At 38.1% G+C, this 25,729-nt stretch overlaps 1 protein-coding gene across 4 annotated transcripts in view; it reads right to left on the reverse strand.

The window, feature by feature from the left end:
• LOC145765531 (sorting nexin-33-like) overlaps window positions 1-24,182 on the reverse strand; it is a 28,425-nt gene extending 4,243 nt beyond the window's left edge. Inside the window, exons 1-18 of one of the 4 annotated variants that reach the window (XM_082577365.1) lie at window positions 24,110-24,182; window positions 23,820-23,906; window positions 22,295-22,369; window positions 21,198-21,227; window positions 19,431-19,481; window positions 10,114-10,146; window positions 8,629-8,712; window positions 7,897-8,003; window positions 6,914-7,007; window positions 6,095-6,220; window positions 5,625-5,742; window positions 4,426-4,559; window positions 3,736-3,839; window positions 2,976-3,079; window positions 2,463-2,540; window positions 1,686-1,852; window positions 1,227-1,341; window positions 703-882 (exon numbers count right to left, since the gene is read on the reverse strand). In XM_082577365.1, coding sequence (XP_082433491.1) covers window positions 703-882; window positions 1,227-1,341; window positions 1,686-1,852; window positions 2,463-2,540; window positions 2,976-3,079; window positions 3,736-3,839; window positions 4,426-4,559; window positions 5,625-5,742; window positions 6,095-6,220; window positions 6,914-7,007; window positions 7,897-8,003; window positions 8,629-8,712; window positions 10,114-10,146; window positions 19,431-19,481; window positions 21,198-21,227; window positions 22,295-22,369; window positions 23,820-23,906; window positions 24,110-24,127 — 1,705 coding nt within the window. In that variant the 5' untranslated portion in view covers window positions 24,128-24,182. The remainder of the gene's footprint in view (window positions 1-702; window positions 883-1,226; window positions 1,342-1,685; window positions 1,853-2,462; window positions 2,541-2,975; window positions 3,080-3,735; window positions 3,840-4,425; window positions 4,560-5,624; window positions 5,743-6,094; window positions 6,221-6,913; window positions 7,008-7,896; window positions 8,004-8,628; window positions 8,713-10,113; window positions 10,147-19,430; window positions 19,482-21,197; window positions 21,228-22,294; window positions 22,370-23,819; window positions 23,907-24,109) is intronic. The other 3 variants (XM_082577366.1, XM_082577368.1, XM_082577367.1) reach the window with 3 other exon arrangements.
• Between the last annotated feature and the right edge of the window lie 1,547 nt (window positions 24,183-25,729).

Below are 25,729 nucleotides of genomic sequence, written 5' to 3' on the forward strand. Positions count from 1 at the left end.
TTTACTTGCTGATTTTAAAATTTGATAACACGCCCGTCGTCGTCAACATTCTGAAGAAATTCTTGCTGTCATCGGAAATCTTGTTATTCAGTTTGATGTCAAACCAAGAAGAAAAATATACTTTCAAACAAAATTCAGCCAAAAAATTAAGGTTCTTGGTTCTTCTACATCCAAGAGTTAACCACCGAGAGTGCACGATAGGTCCTACTTTCATAAATCTCAAATCCTCATCCACTTCTCCTAAAATGATGCACCAACAAATTCTATAAGCGTAGAATTGGTCTGAACTTAGATCATCAGTAACGTCATTTGGTAAAGTCGGGAAAGTGGAATATGGAAGTGGCTGAAACTCTGCAATAAGCCATTCGGAAACTGAACCGCCAATTTCTTTTCCAATTGCACCTGAAAAGCTGTCAGGACTTTTTGTGCAACCATCTAGTAAGGAAAAAAATCGTAATGGCAGTTCATTGCAATGAAGTAAACAAATTACCCATTGCAATGGGAGTTGAAGGTGTCTCTCCAGGTTTACAATACAGCCATTGATATTGCCAGTGTTCACAGCAGTTCCATCAAAACCAATAATTTTCAGTTTATGCTCCAGATCAGTTCCTGACAAGACATTATACAAATTTTCAGCAAGTGTTTCTCCTTTACTATTGCTTGTTGTAAAGTGTGTCAAATAAACTAAGTCCTCTGACTCACCCACAACAACAACGTAGTGTTCTTCCAACTGTGTAGACATTGAAGTTTTTCCTGTTTGTTCTTTTACCAAGGTTAGAGTTAAATCCTTTCTGCCATCAAAATAAATCGCATCAACCAGCTGAAAAAAGTTCTCTTCGTTTACTCTGATTTCTGTTCTGAACTTTTCTCGTTCTCTTGGGCCTGAAATTCGATTTTTACGCGTAACTTAAATTTTATTGCTCTTAGAGTTAAAAGTTCTCTTGGAACAAATAGAAACATGGTGTTTCTGATTCCATAGAGCCAAAAATTAACTTTCTACGACGCATGGATCATGAGTTGTGCTATTTTTTATGATTTTGCCCCCCCCCGCATACAACTTTCCAAGGTTGCACGGACAGTTAGGGGTGCAACAACTTCAAAACACCATCAGACATGTTTTTAGGTGTAGGGCCACCATTTAAGACATACTTTTTGTTGAAATTCTAAAATTTTAATTTTTCACCGCACCCTACTATACAATATAAACATGGATTTAACTTACTTACCTTGCACTACGTACGATAACTTCTCAGTTCTGGCAGCCGCTTCCTTCATCTCAATCTCTGTCATTTTGTTTTCGAGATGCAATCTCCGTACATCTTTGTTTCTTTCAAGCGCGCCCTGCATTAAAACAGGGTTAAAAACATTGCACCAACGCATAATTTTTACTTTGTAAATCAGTGGGTAATAGCTTTGAAAGAAAAAACTGCAGAGATCAAAGACCATTATAATCCGCCTGCTAGACAAGACGTCAGATGTCATAGTTGCACCGATCGCCCATTGCTTTCAATAAATTCACAATTCCTCATTAGATTGCACAATTCTAAAAAATGAAAGTTACATTCATGCCTAGAATCTGACACATACATCCAGCTATTAGTCAGAACCTATGGATAAGTTCCAAAGGTTTCAAAATTAAATCGTTAAAACCAGAAAAATCGAAATAAACATTTTCTTATCACCACCTTTTGATTTCCCAAGATTCCAGGAAAGGTTGACAGAACCGTTTTGTATTCAAGAAGACCGGCCAAAAATGGATTCCAGTCGTACTTCGGTTGTTGATTGTAAAGCTCTCCTACATTTTCATAACACTCACCCGTGTGTTTCAGTGCTACGGTCAGAGGCCGTGAAACTGGGAACATGTAAAAATAAAACGTTTAGTTGTCTTGTTGTCCAGATAGCAAATCAGTTCTTTTTCACATTTATTAAACGTTTGCAAACGTTGAATCATTGCAAAAAAAGGCTAACTTGTTGGCTGGGTGGGTGTGGGGAAGGCCAATCTCTGTTCTGCGTTTTTTTGCTATAACTCCGTCAAACGCAGTATACGAGGTGAAAATTTTCTACGAAGCCAGCCCTTACCCCATACCCAACTGTATTTGCATGTTTGAACATCAAATTTTGCATTGTCCATTTTCACTTATATTTTTAGTTGCGTTGACACTTTGGCGTTCCCCAAAATTTCTTTCCTGCTTTTGCTGTTTATAAGCGTGGTAGAGTTGTTGGAAGTAAAACTGGTCTACGACCCAAGATACGTCATAATGAAAAGGGGTGGCCTGTCTGTTAACTAATTTCGCGGTACTTCCGCATTTATGGTACTCAGAAGAGATGCAGATACCACTTCAATTGGACGTCGAACCAAGGTCTCTGGTTTTTGCAGAGGAAAAGAGAGAGTGAGTGAAGAATGAGAGTTGGAAAAACCATATTGACAGAATCACAGTTATCAATCAAATTTTAAGACATACCTTCTCTTTCGTCCAGCTCAAACGACTCGCTCAAGCAACGAAAAATATGACCCAGCTTTTCATGGTCTTTGCGGTAAGCTGTAACAAATATACTGACGGTGTGAACAAATTAATGGTGATCAACCTTCAGTGAATGTAACTGCTTTGCATGTACATAGTACAATTGTACATATTTATTTTTCAGGAAAACTACATGGAAGCTGAACACCTTCCATGTCGTTTGGTGTTGGATAAAAGTATTGAGAGCAAAAACTGAAAGAGAAAAGTTCTACGTTCCCAAAAGTTCTATGTTAGATTACAATCATCAGGCACAAGACCGAAAACCAAAAATAAGAAATTGGTATAACGTATAAGGCATAAAATTTTATACGCATATAATACATAACCAATGCGATATAAATACAGTTTTTATGATTTGTGATACCAGTTGGCGGTAATGCAAATAAATACAAAACGATCCAGCTGTCATGAAATTGATGTGAAACATTCTTAAATAAAAACCTGGCCACTCACATCCGAAGCACTTCTTAACATGGTCTTGTCCTAACGCCATCAGTGATTTGCACGCGTCGTCCATGCTCTTGGTGAACTTGACGTGAGTGTCCAAGACCTGCTCCCTACAGGGGATGCAGTCGTGTCAAGATGGAAATTCAGCAGTGACATGCAAACATTGACAGAACGATAGTTTTTATGTCTATCTTCAGTACCTATACTATATCATATATAGTTAGGCTACCATTTACTAAAATATAGTTTCGGGAGAGAGTTTGCTTTTTTATACCAAAGACAGGCAAGACACAACAATACCACAGGGTTGAGCATTACAACAGTATATATTTTACATATTTACAAAATAGTTTAACATTCAAACGTTTTCGGCTTAACAGGTTGTTTCACCCATATTGAGTTTCACCGTCAAAAGGATTTTAGATCACTGGATGCGAAACTACATCTTCTTTTGGCTTATCCGCCACACTAGAAGGGCTACGTTATTTTCTGATTAAGAATGCATTATACTATTCATTTATAATATCAGAGCAGTGAAGTTAGATTTTAGGTAATTTATGTTTTTGTTGTTGCTGAAATCAAGCTTGTCACATGGAGTAAAAAACTCTCAAAATTGGCAATTGACCCATCTAACGTTGCCGGGAAAGCAAAGCTGCTCTTCCGTAAGATCATCAGAAGATTTAAATAAAATCTATTTATTGTTTTATATAACAATTATACATACATTATGAAATGTGATAATTTAAAATTAGATGATGAATCTTACACGTGGGTCAAGTTGAGATGTTCAGTTGGTGTTTCGATGGTGTTGAGGAATGATCCTCCAACGGCATCATCCTTTTCCGCTTTCCGTTTCCCCGCTTTCCACCCCTGAAAGTCGAACATAAATCACAATTAGATGATAGCACTCAACCTAAAGCGCTCGATCAAATGTGATGTGTACAGATAGAAAATGTGGAACTTTTAGCACTGGTAATTTAGACCATCTTAATAAGACCTTTAATGATGCAAACATGTTTTAACACTCGGGCTAAGCTGGTTGTAGATGAACACCGCTCACTTCTACCCAGGGTATAATAAAATGAGTGGCGTAGTTGCTGTAGAAAAGGCGGTTGAAAGAAAAGAACTGGCTACCCCTACCCTACTCTCGTTAGTACCGAAGGCCTAGTGCAATGAGTATCTTTGCATCCTTCGAAGCAGTCACTGAGCACGGAACCGTTAGCTTACAAACACGACTGCACATCAACACCAATAGTTCAATATTGACCAAAGCATATGCTGCAGAGCTGACAGAAATCTGTACTGACAAACATATTTTTTCACCTTTTTTTCACACTTTTTTCAAATATAATTTGACCACATTTGGCAGTGAATTAACGTAAGGTATATTAACATATCACATTGTAGCTATGCTTTCTTGTACGTCCCAGACATGTTTTAATCGAAAAAAAATTACTCTTTCATCCTCATTGCATGTGACAAAATGTTGGACGACTTCAGAGCTGGAGATGACAGGATGAAGACTAATTCTTCCTAACCAGGCTTCCAGCTGGGATCTCCTTTCTTCGATGAAGTCATCTTCATAACGACCTGGAGGACACAAGGGTGTCAAAAGATCACTACCAAAATATTAAATGACACTGTTCACCAGGCGTTTAATTCAAGACATAGTACTTTCTGCTGGTTGTTGGAAGAGAAAATCTTTGTCTATTCCACATAGTACATTTTGAGCAGTAAGAACATGGGGTACATTTAACTGCAGACAGTGCACACTGTTTCGGCCTTCCGACCTCTTCAGTGCAGTAGGCACACTGGGTATGACCACGGAGATATATACCTCCGTGTGACGTTTTCCCATTTGTGGAACCTAAGCTACAAAAATGGTACTACCGCCCTTCGGACACTCAACCCATCTTAAAAAACAGTGATTAAGAAAGCCTCTTAAGAAACTTAATCCAGGCAATTTTGCAAACTTGTAGAGGCTTTAAATTACTGACGCGAGTTCGGTTACCAAGAATAACACCGTAAAGCTTTTGCTTGGTGTTGTTCATTCATCCCTCCACTAGGTCAGGGTTATCCAACTAACTTTAACAAAGGTCCAGTTTGACAAGTTGAATATTTTTAGCGGTCCGGTGAATAAGTTATTTCACACGCAACCACGAAGGTTTAACTTTCTCTAACAAACCACTTTTTTAGGTAAAATGAAACTGGAATTAGATTTCTGAGAAAGTGTTGGGGAGTCTGGGAGTCGAAGCCCCCCAGCAACTAGGATAATCACAGTAAAAATTGTTTCCTCCCAGTAGAAATCTGTTTAAAGAAGCCCTCAAACATGGCAATGAGGCTATTCTTCCAAAAGCTCAAGGTCCACCATCAACACCCATCCGCCAGTTGAGTAGCCCTGCACTAGGTGCTGCTGAATTGACCTTAAAGTACATTGCTCAAGCGCACACCGCGAAATTTAAACCAGCGTTGCTTACGTGCTTTACCAACTGAACTATCGGGTTAATGTCTCAACTTGTATCAAAATATCTTGCTGGTTAACTTACGGTTCTTTTTAAAGTTTCATTTGAGACAAGACCCAAACTAAACACTAAAAAAAATAAGCATAAGCATAAAATTAGGCATAAAATAACATAAAGCTTAAAGAAAACAAACCTGTGATTTGTTTATCTGGTAAAGGAGGCACAGATATTGCTACGCCAAACTTGCGGGACAGTTGTTCGTAGAGCCAATCAAAATGCTTGAAACGGCGGAGCACAGGCTCATTGGTGTGCTAGCAAAGCAACAAGATCGTCAGATGAATTGAGGATAAATGGAAATGCTGCCTGGCATTACAAGTCATGTTTTAAGCTATAAAATGTTGAGTCAACTGATAATAATAGTCAACAAGCGATGGATCAAAACCAGAAGGAAAATACTTCTGAGGCAAAATTAGGATTTTCTTGCCTGCTTTGTTGTTTTAGCGTGGTAGCAGTTTGTTAGTATGAGACAGTTTATTAATTTTAGCATTAAGAGTGTAATTTTTCGGAGTTAAAGGCTTGAAAAGCTACGTCAGGGTAAGTTCTTCGGCTCGAAAAGTAGGGCTCGTATCTTCAAGCAGCCAACGCAATGTGACACAAACTCACTGAAGGAGTGATGCTGTATGCGATGAAGCTCTTCAGTCCGGAGAACTTGCTCTCTTTCACGGGGTCTGAGATGGTGCAGCTGAAGAAATTAGAGTCGCTTTGCCACATCGGGCCGTCCGCTCCTAGCTGGAAAAGAAAAACGAGCAGGTAAATGTTGTCTTTCCTCGTATCCAGGCTCCAGATTTAAATTAAGTGGATGGGAAGAAAAGGAAAGCAATCTTCTTGCACACCTCCAGGCGTGCTTTTAAGTGTCTTGCCAAAAAGATAGCCGCAAAAAATTGCTTAACTCTCAGATACGGTGATACACTAATTTCGCGCTACAAACAATTCGAGTAAAACACCGTGCAAATGAATGTAATTGTGAAGTGATACGCGTAATTGACTAATACTTTGGCTACAACACTTAAGTAACAATGGACATTACAAAAGTATGAACAAAGTATCGTTTTTTTTTTCTGTAGAATTATCTCTTTTTTTTTTCGCAGTCCCTCTAAATCCGTACACAGGTACGACCGGTTGAGAATCTTAATGTAAGAAATCCATGAATTCACAAAGTAGAAAATCTATATAGGTTGCCAATCTAATTTGCGGCTTATTAAGCTATTCAGCTGAGTCATGTAAGATGTAAAGTTGTGTTTGGACATTTGTCCAGTGATGCCTTTACACGTAGCCCACATGCTCGTCACGTCACAAACATGTCGACCAAGGTTCCTAAGCACAAATTAGTCTCCGTTGATTTCCTATTTGATTGTTTGTGCAGCCTCATTTACAATTTTAGAAATATTCAGCAACTCAATCTTAAAGTAGCAAAAAAATTACCATTATTTCACATCTTGGGGCGTCAGACAAACTAGCTTTGCATTCTCCAAGTATGTATGTTTCTGCAACAGCTGTTTTGGAAAAAGTCGAAAATCTGTAAAAGAATAAAAATAAAACAATGGCTATAAGTTATATCAGTCATTCCACCTTTAAGCAAACATATTGGCAAAAATTATTCCCTATGTGATGTACAATATTGGTAAGCTGATCAATAATACGACAATACGTCAGCCGTCAATATACCGGTACCAGATAATACCTTACACAACACACTCCATTCGCACTCTCATTAAGTAGCTTGCTAAAACACGACCGTGTGTCCTCAGTGAGTGTCAAACCGGAAAACTTTCGAACATCGGGTTAGACACTTAAAGAGGACACTCTAATCTCTTCAATCGTAGAATACGTTTCCTAGTGTTGTCTCATTTATAATAAAATGTTAGTTGGTTTCGTCAACTCGAGTGCAACTCTTCTTTCCAAATTAAAAGTTGTCCTCAGTCGTGAGTTACATGTCAATTGTCAAGTTATATACTTACAAAGCGGCAATACAATGTAACATAATAAAGCAGAACTCCAGCAAACTTCATTACTGAACCTTGTCTTCCCAAACGGTTCGAATTTAAAGATATTTCCTTATAAACCTAAATATTGGATAAGTGACGACGAGAATTCGCTACTGCATTCAGGTTATAATGTACTTAGTGCACCTCTATACGGCTATGCTGACACTGTCTGCTTTGTAAAGAGCTGTGAGCATGGCAAACCTGCGATGCACACTGAGTTGTATAAAATCGCACACCATAATTACCACACATTATACAGCATGTTACAATCTACCGTACAAGTTGACATATTGATTTAGCTTCAAGAAAACTTAGTTCAATGAAGTATCAATAGTCTTAGATATAGTCGAAAGTAAATTGTTATTTTAATGTTGCATACTTTATAAATAACATCATGGAATAGCTTATCACAGAACTTACAAGTTTTTCGCAGCTCGAACAGTGTTTTTTCTTGTTGATTTCTTCATGGGAGAATTAGGATCATAAGTGTTGTCATTTGACTGATAGGATTGCGTTGGAGACGGAGGCTACATAAAGTAAGATCTTAAAAAAAGCCCTAAGTACTAAGACTAAATTACCTACCAAGCACTCAAACTGGCATGACCAGTAGTTTCCTATTTTGCTTTGTTTTCAAAGTAGCTATGACGTCATAATAAGGAAAATACATCAAGATAACTCAACAAATTCTAGGCTCACGTGATCGAGGTTTCGCGCTGATGAGATAAAGAGGAATAACTAAGTTTCTTTGCCAATCAGATTCTATAATAATACACAACAAAGTTGCATTACCACAATAAAATGCAATTCATAAACATAGAGAAACGCTTAAGTACGGTTAGTGTTTAACAATGCAATCTGATTAGCCAGGAGCAGCGAAAGACCATTCGGTCATTTTAATGCAGCAAATTACTTTCTAAAATAGTTCCTATTAAAGTAATAGTAGTAGGTGGAAACACTTGAGGTGTTGGAGGTAAGTCAATAAAAATCTTCATTTTTGGACTGCATCCCACAGAGTTTCATTGTTGATCAGCCCATTCGATAACTCGAAGATTAATCGATGAACCAGTTATCAAACTAAAAGAAGGAATCTATGGTGTTGTAGGCTACGATATAAAGTAGAACACAATGCAAAGTCAATAAGAAAAAATGAACCATTGGCATTGCAGTTGTTGGAGATTGTGCAGCGCTCAAATCATCAGTTTGCCAGTTGTCGTCACTCCGATCATCCCATTCTTGCTGCAGGAGAAAATATAAAGTTAAACACAGGCGTAGTTGCGGGGCTTGTCCTCTCCTACAGTTTGTTCTAACGACATTTCCTTTTCAAATTGGTCAAATACGAGCCAGTGACGTAGTTACACAGACAATTCTCAGAGGCAGGTGTAGTTATAATGGTCGACAAAAAAATACCACAAAAAGGCTGTTTTAGTGCTGAAAACAACATTTCTTAGAGGGCTTTCGAGTAGAGACAATTTACCCCTTACCCTCACTCATTACGTCCCTGATTCGAGCGACTAAACTGTACTTTCAATGTGCCGACGTTAAAAAATGAGAGCTGCAAAATTGCCCAGTTCAGTTGGAGACAGCACGTCTTCAGCTAAGTTGATCGTTCAGAAAAGCTTCTTCGCGGAAGTGTGTTCATTCACTAATGTATTATTTAATGTGGTGGCTTATTTACAGTTAGCCTGGTTACACTATTTGCAACTTTTATATAACTGCCATCATTTTAACGACAGAAGAGAACAAGACCCATAGTCTCATGATCATGCATCTCTATACATGTCGTTCTATCAAAGTGCCGTAATTTGTAAATGCATTCAGTCACCTTTAAACAAAATTGAAACTTATGAGCAAAATGCTGAGCAAGCAAAAAAACAATAACAAATTTTCAATGTCACAAAATAATTCTGGTGAATCTCTAGCTTGGAGATGCCAACAATCCGAAAGCAAAGCAGCCAATCACAGTTACCAAATATGTGCATACAATTAAATGGAGTAAAGAAATTAAGCTAGTTAAATTACAGCAAACGTGCATTATGAAAAACGCTCTTCCACCAACACGCCAATTTCAATGTTTCCTGTTAGATGATGGCATTCAATTAATTGAAACCAATAAAAATAAAAAAATAAACAAAAAACACTAAGCATATCGGCTCGGTGGCTTTAGTGTCCGACTTTGAATCGGTAGGCATGAGTTCGATACCCTGCCTGGTCATGCCACAGACTTTTAAAGGTGATACTAAAGCTTGATTGGCAGTCAGCAAAGGAATGGATTCCGAGTTATTTATATAAGCTGCACTGACACTGTCTGCTTTACAAACCGCTAAGAGCAGCATAATATCTGTGATATATAAAAACACACGTTACTGTTGTACACAACAATAAGCGATGAATCAAGAATGTAAGAAACAGGTACTTTCCCTTCGATGAACGTTTTGCTTGAACACTATTCAACCAGGAAATTAGTTCTTTTTATGCTCATTGCATTTATTCTGTAGAGATTAAATGGACGCGAAAATGGACTAATTTCCTGGCTGGGTAGGCTTGGAAGCAGAATGTGTTTGGTGACTTCGGACCGAAATGCTTTGATGGCTTTAAACATAAGATGATATGGAGATGAAATGTAAGATCATGATTTACCTTACGATTTGGTTCAATGGTGATCGCAGGGGGCTAAAAATGGGTGCAGATGTTAGTAATAAGCTTACACAACTACTGTGTAATTGCGAGTAAAACATAAAACTTTAATAGTTAAATTACTTTTTAACCGCCAAAAACTTAATTAATCTGGCAACAAGTTTATAGTCCGGCAGCCCGTGACGTTTTTGTAACATCATAAGGTACAAAAGGTTTGAGTGTTTTATCAACATTGCCCCACTGTGGGATGTTCAGAAACCCACATCCGAGGTTTCACTGCTGGGGCGTTTGGGGGCTACGGCCCGGTGAAAAACCCATTTTGGGGGTCAAAAAAACATCATAAGGTACAAGAACAAAACCTACGCCAGAGTTTATGCCTTCACTTGTAGACTTTGGAACAAGTCGATCTGGGTGCCCCAGGTGGGGCATTCCCGAATAAGGGACCCCCAAAGTTGGGGCAAAATACGTAAAAATAACATCATAAGGTACAAAGATGGAACTTCTTTCATCAGTCGGGGCATGTTCCACTGAGTTCGAAACGACTTTTCTTATGGCCCCAAGGTGGGGCTTAACCTCATTTTGGGGGTATAACCCCTAAAATTCACAAAATTAACATCATAAGGTACATGGATGAAACCAAGTGTAGGTGATAGTACCTCACTTACGGACTTCAGAACATTAAAATTTGGTCGCCCCAAGTGGGGCATTCCCGAATAAGGGACCCCCAAAGTTGGGGCAAAATACGTAAAAATAACATCATAAGGTACAAAGATGGAACTTCTTTCATCAGTTAGGGCATGTTCCACTGAGTACAAAACAACTTTTCTTATGGCCCCAAGGTGGGGCTTAACCTCATTTTGGGGGTATAACCCCTAAAATTCACAAAATTAACATCATAAGGTACATGGATGAAACCAAGTGTAGGTGATAGTACCTCACTTACGGATTTCAGAACATTCAAATTTGGTCGCCCCAGGTGGAGCATTCCAGAATAAGGGGCTCCCAAAGTTGAATCAAAATACGTAGACTACCTGTAAAAATAACATGATAAGGTGCAAAGATGGAACTTCTTTCATAAGTTAGGGCATGTTCCACGTCTGAGTTCGAAACAACTTTTCTTATGGCTCCAAGGTGGGGCTTAACCTCATTTTGGGGTATAACCCCTAAAATTCACAAAATTAACATCATAAGGTATAAAACCAAGTGTCTCTCGTGTATATTTCAAAACGTCTGCAAATATTTTGGAAAATCAATGAAGCATGTAAGATATAATATCTACACAGCATAACATTTGCTTATTAGGTTAAAATTTATCACTATGAAAATAGATATTCTACGCAGGGGTGGATTGGCGGCTATTCATTAGCCTACTGGGAATTCTAGAACGTTCCCGGTTGGTCGGTCAGAGGGTCACTGTCCTGTTTTATGTACAAAAGAAAATTTCATTTTGAAATATAAATAGTCGTAGCGCTATATCCTTATTCTTTGTTTAAATAACACTGACAATGATTCAAGTTACAAATCTAAGCTTGCTATACAAATACGTGCAATGTCTAACTTTATAGCCTACATCATATTACCAGTGAAAGACTTTTTCTGAAATGAAATAAATTGTTTGTGAAACGAGTATTTTTATGCTAAATCTATTTTGATAGAAGTGGACCGTTATTATTTTTAAATTCCCGGGATAATTCAATTTGCTAATCCGCCCCTGATTGTACGTAGGCCTACCTACATTTAAGTTTCTCTCAGACTAAACACTGAACAGAAACAAATCACACTATGTGGTCTTATTTAAACAACTGAGAGGACTTCTCGAATAACATGTGACTTCTGCTGAAAGGAATGGAAAAATTGCTCGCTACAAAATAACGAAACCTGGAACGGCGTGTGAAAGAAACGTTAAATTATACACTAGTAGAACGAAAAGATGCACATTGAACTATTTAAAAACGTATGGCCTGTTCATCAAGTCAAAGGGCTTCTTGAAAAAGCATGCCTCCTGCATAATCTCTCTCGGGTAGGCTATGCACCATTGGCCCCGGTTTGCAGCCATGTGAAAAGATCAATCTTAACACTTTGTTCTATGTGGTTTCGTAAGTTCTGGTGGAAACCGTAAAATTAATACAAGTTCAAATCATACTCTATCCCCATGTTTACAAGAATAAAGGTAAAAAGTTGCTTATGTAGGCTATAGCCTACAGTTTATTTATGCTTGAGGTGGAGAAAGGCAAAAACATCTATTCATTAAAGGTTTGCAGGTTCGTCGTCAGAAAAGTCGCATTCATCCGTTTCTGTTGTTTCATGATCTGATTCTGTTCCGTGTTGGTCCAAACCCTTCTCACTTTGCAGAACGTTGTCCAGCGTGGACGGAACTGGATCTCCATGAAACCAAACCAGTGAATTTACCATCTTCCAAACGCCAGCCGCTTTCAAGTGGTGTCTGGAAAAAGCTTCCTTTTTCAGCAGCATGATTCCAAATGCCACAAATGTAATTCGCTCTGAGTATTTTCTGATGGAGCACAGTTTTGCTCAGGGGAAAGTTGCTTCCATCTGAACCTTTCCGTCGTCGCAATGGATTGGAACCTTTCGGTTTGTATGTCTCAATGAATTTTTTAAATCGTAATTCATTAACGCAATGACCACTTTTACATCCACACATCTGGCACACAAATTTTTCAATGCCTTTTTCAATGTTTTCATCAAGATTTTTAGAATACCCCAAAGCAGCAAAGGCATGTTGAGCATGCACATTTTTCTCCAATATATTAAGGGGTCGAGCCTTCCCTTTACCCGAAAAAGCAGCTGTATGATCACAGCCTGTAAAGCAATGAAAACCGGGAAGCGACCGAAGCATGTCTGGAGATAAAGTACTGCCAAGCTTTGATACATCAATATATCTCAGAGTGTTGTTTGCCTTTACACCACCTTCCATCCATATGTTACGTCTTTTTGTACAAACGACAAATTTCCCAACAATATAATCAGAACATTCGTGTCATTAGAGCGGACTACCACATTTTTCACATCTTGGCATGCGGTGACGATGTGGTATACATTAGGCGCGTATCTGCTTCTTCGTGGTAGCATAACAAGGACTCCTCTTCACCACACAACATTTTTTCGCCATCTTTTCGATAAACATAACATTTTTCATCAAGTGTAGCATAAAAGAACCTTAAGTCGAGAAAGCTGGAATACTCATCTGATTTTCAAGAATTAACAAGAAAATGCACCAATGCTTGCCTAAAGTTGTCATTCCTCATGCGGCTGCAAAATTAACAGGTTGTTTTATGGCCTCTCCTTCGATGACGTATTGCTGATCGCGGAAGCCATGAATTGCTCGGCGATCTCGCTCGGCACCTTTCATGGACAGTTCGATACAGTTCTATTGAAAACAACGGCGATACAGTTCTATCGATACAGTTTCATGGACAGGCGATACAGTTCTATCGAAAACAACGTGTATTGTTTTCCCACTGTGTCTGCACAATTTCTTCAAAGTCGTCTTTGCAACACCTCCGAACGTCATCGGCAAATCTCCAAGAGTGTGAAGAAGAAACATACTATCGATTTCAAGAGCCTTCAAAAGCATTGACTTTTGGGTTGATTTCATCGTTGCATCCATATGGCACAAATACAGTGGTACTGGTGTGAGGGGGTAAGACAGCATCAATTCCACGTCTAGGGGAAGGTGGGGATGGTTCGGACAAGGGGATACCCCGGACAAGCAACTTCCGGTTTACTTTTCACATCGCCACGCAGTTTGCACGCCAACTTTCACCATTGGGTGAAAGTTGCCACCTGCGTTAGGACTGCTTTAAGAACTTCAGTTGTTCAAATTTAGATGTTTAGATTTTTTTCTCAAAGACGTAATATTTTCAGTGAACGTCGTAAGCTTTTATAAAAAAGTTTGTGCAGTAAAGCTTTTAACCTTTAGTGTAGTATATATGTTGTAGATAGCAGGTTCTTTACAGCAAAAGAGTTTTCTAGCAGAGCATTTTGTACTAGTAGAAATCCGCCATTGTTTGCTACACGTGATCATGGGGATACCGCGGACATAATAATCTAAGTGTCCGGGGTATCCCCTAGGCTATAGACCTTCTGTAATTTTTTTGATATTTTGTTATTGCCTTCAACATGAAACAATTGCAGGATTTCTTTGTAAATATTATTGGTACAATACATGTTATTCAAGACTATTTTCAACCATATTTTGGTTTGTCCGATATAGCCCCATATCTTGTCCGAACCTACCCCCTCATTGGGGTAGGTTCGAACAATTTAGTGATGTCAGCATTTTAGGAAAATTAATAAGAAAACAAATGTTGAGAAATCTATGCTGTGCACCCTTTTTTCATGAAAGACGTAGCTATAGGTTGACATAAAATTTAAGCTTCAAAAAAGTTTAAAAAAATTTTTACGGCCAAATTTCAAAAAAGTGTCCGAACCATCCCCACCTTCCCCTACCTTGTGATCTACTGCTGAACATAGAAGCCTTTCCATCAAATTGCGTTTCATTCTCAACTTAGAAAATTTGCCTTCGCGGGTTATGCTTTTCACAACGGCAGTTTTAGAAGCAAAGTTGCAGATTTTGTTTCTACGTGTTGGCTTGTTGAAGGTGCTAGCGTCCTGGTGGCATTGACTTATAAATTTGTTTCTATCCTCAGTTCCTTTTTGAAAAACATTCAAAAGAAAATTTGAAGTGGCAGGAGCGACTGCTTTTCCTGTGCTAAAATTGAATAGAAAGGATACATCGAAGCTTGCATTAAATGGATTAACTGTACTGCTTATTTTTTTGCATTAGTTTATCCAAATGTTTGCGGTCTCTATCGGTGCTTGAAGGACGAAGGTCAAATGAGGCTTCCTTTGCTGATGTCATCCCCAGATCTTCATAGAAGTTGTAAAGGATCGATCGGCGCATAAAGTGGGTAAGTGCCCATCTCTGTCTGGCACCAATTGAATTGGTGAAAGACGAAATCCCAGTGAGTCGATTGGCAGATTCTGCATTGATTGTTTGCTCCAAAGTTTGATCAACAGCACATCCGCAGAAGTTTATTTGAGTTCTTTTTACGGACAAGATGCCTTGTTCAAACAGATCACTTATTTCAGGGTGAGTTGCTTCCATTTTTAGCATGTTATCCTGCAGTCGCAAAATCCATCTTGCATAATTTGGTTGGTTGAAAATGAAGAACACGCTTGACATCTCTCCTATGCAGTGCACAAACAACTGATGATTTGCAGAATGAATACTCCGAGCAAAGAGTAGGTACGTCTTGACAAGTTTTAAGTATCCATACCAGTACTGGGCAGTCTTGCCATTTTCTCCTGTTTCGGTTTTTCTTGAAAATTCTTGGTAGGAACTCAAAAAGTCTTTAACATCGTCATCCAAAAAGCCAATCGTTGACTGGGATGGACGAATACATAAACGACATAGTTCTTCGTCCAGATTTTCAGGAGCAGGGCATTGTAACAAGAATTGATTAAAATGCAAGATTTCTAATGCTGTTCCGAAAAGAACGTGTATTCGTTTGCAGCTATTGTAATGAGTACCAAGCAGAAATCCGTTAAGGGATCCTTCGGCAAGAATACCAGCTTCTGTTAGGATGTATGGACCACCTGAACCATCCAAGTACTTACCCATAGCTTTAAAGAACGCCATGGAAATGTGGAAACCACCCAGTAATATGAACAAGCGGTCACATTTTGGACTTTCTTGCTCTTGAATGATGAGGGAATGTTTTGCAATAGCCAGATCGTATGTAACACACATGCAGGCCTGGATTAACCATTGTGCTAGGGTGTGCTAAAGCACAGGGGCCCCGCAGACAAAGGGCCCCACTTTTCCTAAAAATGAAATAAATAAAATAACAAAATTTTCCTGAATATGTGCCAGATAATAAAGAATGACAAAGTTGAAGCTGCTTTCCCTAATGTAGAAACAATTCTTAGGTTGTTTTTTTGTTTCATGGTCACTAACTGTTCTGGAGAAAGATCATTCTCTAAGCTGAAAAGAATCAAAAACGTACTTCGGTCTACAATGACACAAGAGCGGTTGGCTAATCAGAGCCTTCTCAGCATAGAGTGTGATAAATTGCGACTTCTTAATTTTGATGCTATCCTTACAGACTTTGCAGCAAAGAAAGCCAAAAAAACGTCGTTCGACTGAATTTTATAATAGTTTTCTAAACCCTATTGGTAGTTAGTAGTGAATGAAAGAGCAGTTTAGAATGGAAATTCAGAATAATCTTTCATTGCAATTTGCAGTGTAGTGTGCAGTACAGTAGCCTACTAACAGTGGTCCCTTGCTACAATGTTTTCCCTTGCACGGTTTCGTTGATTTAATGTGTGTGATTTTGCATCCATTATAACGTAAACATTGTTGACTTAATTTGCACATGCTTATTTAATCATTGATCACGTGCGATTTCAAAGTTATCTAACCTACCTAAGCTCGGTTTCCTCTGCAAGCGAAACCAGTTTACTTCCATTACGCTCCACGTAAGCTGGTAAGGGCCCCATAAAATTCATTAGCACAGGGGCCCCATTTGACCTTAATCCGGGCCTGCACACAGGTACTCTTGCTAACACATGTACGTATGCTACTGTACACTACAGTCTTTAACCGGTGAAATATTAAATTATAGTTGCTTAAGGAATTATGACTTTCGCACCCGGTATCAGTCTTTGTGCTAGGAAAAATCCTCAGGTGAAGCAAAACAAATTTTGACGTTTTGCAAACACTTGGTTCCATCCAAATAGGCTACAACCTTGAATTTGGGGTTGTATATTCTAAAATGAGGTTAAGCCCCACCTTGGAGCCACAAGAAAAGTTTTTTCAAACTCGGTGGAACGCGTCCCAACTGATGATAAAAGTTCCATTTTTGTAGCCTACCTTATGATGTTATTTTTACGTATTTTGTCCCAGCGTTGGGGCTCCTTATTCGGGAATGCCCCACCTGGGGCGACCAAATTTTAATGTTCTGAAGTCCGTAAGTGAGGTACTATCACCTACACTTGGTTTCATCCATGTACCTTATGATGTTAATTTTGTGAATTTTAGGGGTTATACCCCCAAAATGAGGTTAAGCCCCACCTTGGGGCCATAAGAAAAGTTGTTTCGTACTCAGTGGAACATGCCCTAACTGATGAAAGAAGTTCCATCTTTGTACCTTATGATGTTATTTTTACGTATTTTGCCCCAACTTTGGGGGCCCCTTATTCGGGAATGCCCCACTTGGGGCGACCAAATTTTAATGTTCTGAAGTCCGTAAGTGAGGTACTATCACCTACACTTGGTTTCATCCATGTACCTTATGATGTTAATTTTGTGAATTTTAGGGGTTATACCCCCAAAATGAGGTCAAGCCCCACCTTGGGGCCATAAGAAAAGTTGTTTCGAACTCAGTGGAACATGCCCCAACTGATGAAAGAAGTTCCATCTTTGTACCTTATGATGTTATTTTTACGTATTTTGCCCCAACTTTGGGGGTCCCTTATTCGGGAATGCCCCACCTGGGGCACCCAGATCGACTTGTTCCAAAGTCTACAAGTGAAGGCATAAACTCTGGCGTAGGTTTTGTTCTTGTACCTTATGATGTTTTTTTGACCCCCAAAATGGGTTTTTCACCGGGCCGTAGCCCCCAAACGCCCCAGCAGTGAAACCTCGGATGTGGGTTTCTGAACATCCCACAGTGGGGCAAGGTTGATAAAACACTCAAACCTTTTGTACCTTATGATGTTACAAAAACGTCACGGGCTGCCGGACTATTACCTTTTAGCTCAATCGATGAATCAGCAATAACTATGGAACCAGCGCTATGCAATAGAATGGCAACCCTTGAAATGTAAAAACTATCCTTTACCATTGAGCAAACCGTTTATATCTTTGCTATGATTCGATGAGGCTTAAAAGATAAAACTGAGTTTTTCCATTGTGCGACTCAATGTAAAGGGTGTTTTTCTTTACGTTGAAAGGTCTGTCATGCTACCATATTGCGTTGACTTCAAAAAGTTTTCAAGATTAAAAAATGGTATCATACAAGTTGTGTTCTGCAATTGATGCACAAACCGGTGTGACACACAACCACGATATCCTTAATAAATATCCAGATACGATGGTTTGAACCAGAGATATAGTTTTCAGCATATTTTATGAACATTGGTAAGATATTTTGATAAGTCACATTCACGTTCATGTTGCTGTTAGTATGGAGTTGTTCTTTGGATGCGTTTATAGTAAGTTACTGTACTTCAAGCATAGGGTTGCTGACAGCAAAATCCGTCCATTTTACATTGAATTAACGTCTGCAAATGACATATTTTGCTGCCAGGGATAGTTGTAATACAAGGTGGGGGAAACTCAGAAAATACTACTACCGTACTTGGGTTGAACATCGCCATCAGAGAGAGTAAAAATAGGAAAAATTTCGATGCGTAAATAATTTAAAAAACACGAGACGCTCTTCTGGTGTAAACTAAGCTAAACTATCACATTATGATAGTTTAGGGGGGTAGCCGGCTGAGTTTTGGGTGCAACCAACTAAAAATTGTTTGGGATGTGTTTTTAGGTGGTAAGCCAGCTTTTTAGACACCCTCTTTTGTAAAAAACAAAAAAAAAAGTTTCACTCCAGCCTATCACAAGGTGTTTCAGGCGATAATCTATATTTACATCGACGTTTCTGATTAACAAAACGTCGAAATAAATGCAAATTAGCAAATGAAACATCCTGAGATAGTTTAGCTTAGTCAGTTTACACCAAAAGAGCATCTCATGTCATTGAACTAAATGCCTGAACAGTGAACAGCCTCCCTCACTCAGGTTTTTGGTGCTTCCGTGATAGTTTTGTAGATGAAATTTTCAAAAACTTTTCAAAAAATAACTATTTCTGTTAAAAACTTTATTGGCCCACCCTCACCATGACTATCTAAGGATAACATGCAATTTGATATTTTCATAAGGTTATTTCAGACACTTTAAATATAATTCTAGTGAATTCGAGTGATTGACAGAAATTGAAATAATTCGCAAATCAAAGCGTGCTTCCTAATTAATAACTCGCAGCAAGGAATTAATTTGGCAACAAAATCAATGAACTAATTTACTTAAAGGAATACAGATCAACTTAAGTATTAGGACCGTATACAAATTGCCAATCAAGTTCGTTCATACACTCGTTTCCTGTTTTTAAGCTGTTTCCTGACTTTATATTGATCGTCTAATAGAAAATATTTGACTGGTACTTGTGCGAAGGACACACAGAGCTGTATATAATTCACTCATTCGTACGTCAACCAAAATCAATGCAATGTTAAGTTACCTCTTCTTGCTGGTACGGTTGTGTTGGGGGGTCCACAGGGAGAACGGCTTCCTAGGGTCAGATATGAGAATAAACTTGATTATTCTGCACAAACTGAGTCCTTTCTGCATTGATTCAACGTCTTCAGATGTTCAATCAAAGCAAAAAATAGGGATTTCTTTTTTGTTAGCTTGGGGTAGCAATAGCATTGAATACAAAATAAAAGGCTCCGTTTGTTAGTTAAAGTTTTCGTTAAGTTAGTTTAAGTTAAAGTGTTAGTTAAAGTGCAGAACTCAGCATGCTTGGGGTGGTTTCTTTTTCTGTAAAACTTGTTTGGCATACGGGCAACAGCATTACGATTGCAAGCGTAAAGCGGGCATAGCTTGGCAAGCTAGAGTAATACCGAGTTTGCGAAATTTGGTCTTTTTACATATATTCGACGTTCGCAGTCGTTCAATATATGTACAAGGGTCGGATTTGCGTTGAGTGAAAAAGCAACTTTGGTCTGGAATTTTTCACATATCGAATTCGAACACAAAATGTAAGGAAGCCCTTCCAAACTCGGGAAGATCAATGCTAAGCACACAGCTGAGCTTACCTCACAAAAGTTAAACTTACACTTGAAAAATTACACATTACAGTGTCAGCATTACACTTGAGACTTTCTGTAAATAAAAAGACTTAGCAAATCTCTGAATTAAACAAAAATTTCGTCTTCCAATCTCTAAAAAATCAAAAACGGCCTTTGTTTACTACGTTTCGCAGCTTGTTTAAATTACCGTAAATGAATAAAAAATATTTCACTTCAGGGCATTGACAGGGAAAGAGGCTAAAGTAAAAAAACGAGAATACAACGACTAACTTTTGAAAGAGGCGATCTCAGTTTGAAGTTGGGTAATTCCATTATCTAGCCACCAGAGTCTCCAGACAGCAGAATCCGTCATTTTTACATAGATATAACGTCTACAGACAAGCAGTAGTACATGCATGCACTATCTGTAAACGTTGAATCAATGTCAAAACGACAGATTTTTCTGCCTGTGCATTACGTAAACGCTTACATAAAGAAACACGACTATGTTTTTGTATCTTAGTAGAATTGTGTTTGGTTAACATAAGGTAATAGGAAGTAGCTACTGTACTTCCGATAAATGGTATCAATCAACCTTATAAACCAAAACCATCGATGTCATTTAAAAGTTCAATAGTATGACATGTGCAAAATACGATTAAATAAAAAAATGTAGTTTAAACTAGACAATTTGTTACTGCATGGCTACCTAAAGGTACGGCCTGATTTGTCACATTTTGTAGAAATTTCCAGATTTTTCTAACTATGGGCGAATGTTTAAATAATTTTTTCTAAAAATTATATTATTACGCTTTCTTTACTGTTTTCCTGAGATGACACAATAGGTTTTAACATCCTCACATGTTGAAAAGCAAAGAAAATTTGATTTCGAAGATTTTGGTCAGACTGTTAATTTTTCAATAACAGTCTGATTCAGCGTTTTTCAGCGTCCTTTTTCTCATTTGCTATTGCTTCCCCAAGGCAACAAAAAGCTTTTATATCATTAGGAGACAGTAAAAAGTAAAATAATCTCAGAAAATGTCAGTCAAACACTAGCAGTAGCTGTAATCAAAATCTGCAAAATGTGACAAATCAGGCCGCATCTCCAGGTGGCCATGGTTACTGTTAGTATGAGAAACCATTTTTCTAGAGGCTCTTTCATGTTTTAAAATTAAAGTGGAACGATCGCTTATTTTATGAAGCACACCAATGCGCACCTGAGCTGCGGGAGCTTCTGTAGAAACATCCTGCAACGTAAAAATATATGAATATTACTGTGAAAGTACTCTGCACTTTATGGCAGCAATACTGTCAACGGTGGAAAAGTGATGTCCCAAAAATTAGGTTGCTATCAGCGTTCTGTGTGGATGGATTTTTATGTTGTAGAACTTGTAGCTTTGGTAAATTATTTGCTTCTACAAACCAGGTTGGAGATGAATAGGCACAGCGTAGATAAACCGTTAACATTATCTGATCGAAACCAGCATAAACTTTTTTTCCAAAAAGGAATCGATAAAACTTTGAATCAAGTATTTAATGCAGCTTGAGATTCAATTTTCAAGTATCGATTTGTTCAAGGGAGGCACAACAGCCAATTAACAACTCAGAACTCCTCATTTCACAAGAAAGCGTTTTGAAACTTGATTCTCAAAAAAGATCTTTTGATTGGTAAACGACCATCAATCTATTGCTTCCGTGGGATACGCACACATAGAAATAACACTTTCATACAAACGTTGAATCAATATAAAAATGACTGATCTTGCTAGCTTGGTCATGACATGTAGGCTTGGTGCGAGGAAACACTGTGTATGCATGCTTGAGTGCCAAAGCAATGCATGCGGGGAACCATTTGCTAGCTTATCTTAATCATAACTGCGAATGCTGAATACCCAGGGGCTTTAAAGGTTTCAGCGTGTACTACAGCTACATGATGAATGACGGGTAGAGTTGCTGAGTGCTTTAGGTGATCACATAACCACTGGTTGACCTCAGTCGAATTAGTCTTTTTCCATATTGATTAAACGTTCTTAGATGTTGACTTTGTTGAGTCAATTCAAAAAAGGACAGATTTGCTGGTTGAGTTGTAACAAGCAGGCAACATCCCAGTCAGCAAAATCTGTCATGTTTACATAGATTCAACATCTGTACGGTACTGCATATTGAACAAACAAAGACGCTGACCTTGTCCTTAAAAAGCGTGCCATTGAAGTATAGCGACATACCAATCAACAAAGAACTTACTAACATACAACAGTTGATAATGCTAGGTCAACAAACTAGCAAAATGCTTTGGTTCAAGTCAGGTACAAACCTGCACATAGGATTCTGGCAACAGACCAATTGTTCCATCTGCCTTCTTACCCATCCACCATCCTTCGCCCACATCCTAAAATATACATGGTGTGTTGTCTTAGTTGAAACAAGGAAAATGCTTGGGTGCTGCACTATAGAGTGAACGAGATGTCACTGAAAAATGACACAAGTCACAGTTGTATAGTTTTATGTTAACTGGGATATGAAGTTCAATCATATAGTGCATATTTATTTTAAAGAGTGTCTGCTCTGATAACATGTTTTAGAAAACAGAAGCTAGACTAGAGTGCCCAAAATTTGTGTGCTCTCAGATTACCACCCAGAGCAGTAAGTGGAACCCTTCAGTTTTCAACTCCATCGCCTAAGTATGTTGTCAATCTGTGGCGTATTAACCAAATTTAGAATCTTGACTCAATAAAAGTAGAAAACATAAAACTTTCTTCTACTCTCTAAATTTTATTGAGAATTCACAAATTGGCACATTCTTCTGGCACAAAGTGCTGCAATGAAAGTCCGCACATTCGGCATCTGGAGAGAAGTTGAAAAAAAAAATAATTTTATGCTTCATTGTCACAGAAGCATATAACTGTGCCTGCCTTGTATCTCTACTTCACAATTGTAAAGTTGAATGGAGTTGGTACAAAAACGTTTAGAGCTTTAGCCTATAGTTTAGAGATTTCGCCTTTGCTAAAGGACCTCTCTCTGTGAACAGACTCAAATAGCAAAACCTACCCTTCGATGTGGGCTAGGTCATTCTTGAGTTGTTCGTATCATGCTTACTTTGCGTGGAGGATAAAGAACAGCTATTCGTTAGTAACCATTTTTTTTTTATTCACCAGGTCTGTGCAACAGTTTGTCCATGTTTATTTTAGCATCTCTGATCAGCTGCTTATGTCTGATACTTGATAGCGCAATACCAACAAGTAGGTGAAGCAGTTTATTTCATTGTCTTGTGATTAGAGACAACGAAAAATAATGTAAGAGAGTAAGTGACATGATATTATGCTTTCTTCTGGTGCATACTAAGCTGAATTATCACAAGATGTATACGGTGACAATCTGCTTTTATTCCAACGTTTTGTCAATCAGACACGACTGACTTCTTCAGGGGGCTAGATCAGATGGTGACTACCTGTCTAGCATGGCTTGTCCTGTGTTTTATTAACTGCATTAACCATTATAATGCTGGTAGCATAACAAAGTTTCGATTCTACTGGGCCATTGCTTAAGTTTCAAATTAGGCCCCATTCTTTCTTGCTTTTTACATATCGTTTGGTTTATTTCTCGGTTGTGCTTTGCCACTTTTTATTGACATTGTTCAGATATAGAGAACACTTAGAGTTTGCCCACTAACATTGTTGATTCAGTGAATAGGCTTAGTACAATACTGAAGGTTAATGAAAATGTAAACCCTGTTATGTCAATAAACATGCTATATGCAGTTTTGCACAAACATATGTAAACCAATTTCTTGCATATCAACACAATGAATAAATAACCCTTCAACTTCAATGTTACCATACCTTATTTGTAATAGTCAAGATTTCATTCTCTGCAAAAGACAGTTCTCCATTGACCGTATCTCCATCAAAATCAAACATGGTACGAACCTAAAGAATGGTAAATGAATGCACATGTGGTAAATGAAGCACAGCAAAGCAACAATTATTGTAGTTAGACAGTAAAGAACAACAAAGCAGTTAAGCAAACACAGCAAATTTATGCTTTCTATTTTAATTGCATTACTTACATTAAATGTCACAATTTTAACTACAGACATGCATAAGTAGTAGTATACACAAACTATTCTTACCGTGCTTTCCATGTTCATCCGTTATAAATGGAACCAAACAAAACTATGGTTAGAAATTAACTTAAAGTATAACTAAAGAAATAAAAGATATATAGTTTATTTTTTTACGCAAATATGATATGGAGCACAATGTAATGAAGTGTGATCACAACATTTGAAGTCCACGTGTAGCTAACAATGATGCATTTTGTCAATAAAACAGTAACTACACAAAGCAGCATAAAATCAATAGTATATATTATAATTAAGCAAACTAACTGTGCAATTGGTTGTTACACTGTTGTTCCCAATGTGCTAGTTTTGTGCAACATGTTTTCTGTAAAATGTTTCCATGACAGTTAGTACATAATCCAGAGTAAAAATATCCAGAGATCTTTTATTAATAAGTGTACTGTAACTGGGTGTATTATATGTTCAGCAGTCTATTTTGTCAAGTGCTTATATGCACTGTAGCCCATGCTACATACGCCTACCGCCTACTCACTGTGCTTGTTTGTCAATAAAAGTGGGTAGCTTGATGAAACATGATAATTTTGTTTCAAAATTGAATTTAATTTTGCATGTTTTAGTTGTTTACAGCAACATGGTTCTGTGTATTGCAATGCTAGATAAGTAGTCACTGCCTGATCTAGCTCCCAAAAAAGTCAGTCATGCCTGATTGACAATGTCAGAATAAATGTGGATTCTCATCTAAAACAGTTTGTGATAGTTTAAATTATTCTACTTCAGAAGAGCATATATTATTGCACTGAGGAGACCGGAAGGTCGAAACGGTGTGCACTGTCTGCAGTTATGGACGCTCTTGGCTTATGCCGATTGAGCACTTTACTGAAGGCACCTTGCTATGCATTGCGCAAAGCTCACTGCTTGCAGTTTGAGCACTTTGGCAAGGTTGGCAGTAGTACTATTTTTGGTGCTTACGTACCACAAATAGGAATATGTCACATGGAGGTGTATACTTGGTATATATTCTATGGCTATACCAGTGTACCTACTGCACTGATTAGACCGGAAGGTCGAAACGGTGTGCACTGTCTGCAGTTAATATTAAAATAAATGGTTGACGAACAGTTTCATTCCTTTTTTTAAATTGCTGAAAGCTGTTCGTTGTCGTCGTTACTTGATGCTGAAGTATTGGCTGCTTCAACAACGGAGCTCAATAGATCATAAATTTCATTGGATTGCTGCATTGTTGCAGAACTTCCGACACTAGGTGTAGCGGTAATCTCACCCAAAGTTGAATTGTGTTCAATGTTTCGTACGATGAAAATTGATGCAAATCTACAGCATAACGGTCTTCCGACGTCTACAAACTGCACTGGTAAAGAAAAAGAGCTGGCTGGTCATTTTCGCTAAAGCAAATAGCCATCGCTGAGCTGAATTTAATTGATCGGCGAAAAATCGATAAAAAAATTTGGTAGTTGGAAAAGCGGATATTTTCATTTCGGTTTGGAAAACTCGATTCGAGATGTCATTTCAATTCGAATAATTAGATATTCGCATTGCAACTATTCGAAATTCTATATTGCCCATCCCTATACGTAGGCTAACTGTATTATTGTATATACTAATCTGGCCTTTACTGCATTTAACCCAAAGATCAAATTTGAATGTTCGAAT

This window comes from Aplidium turbinatum, chromosome 2, assembly GCF_918807975.1.
Source record: "Aplidium turbinatum chromosome 2, kaAplTurb1.1, whole genome shotgun sequence".
Lineage (NCBI taxonomy): Eukaryota > Metazoa > Chordata > Ascidiacea > Aplousobranchia > Polyclinidae > Aplidium > Aplidium turbinatum.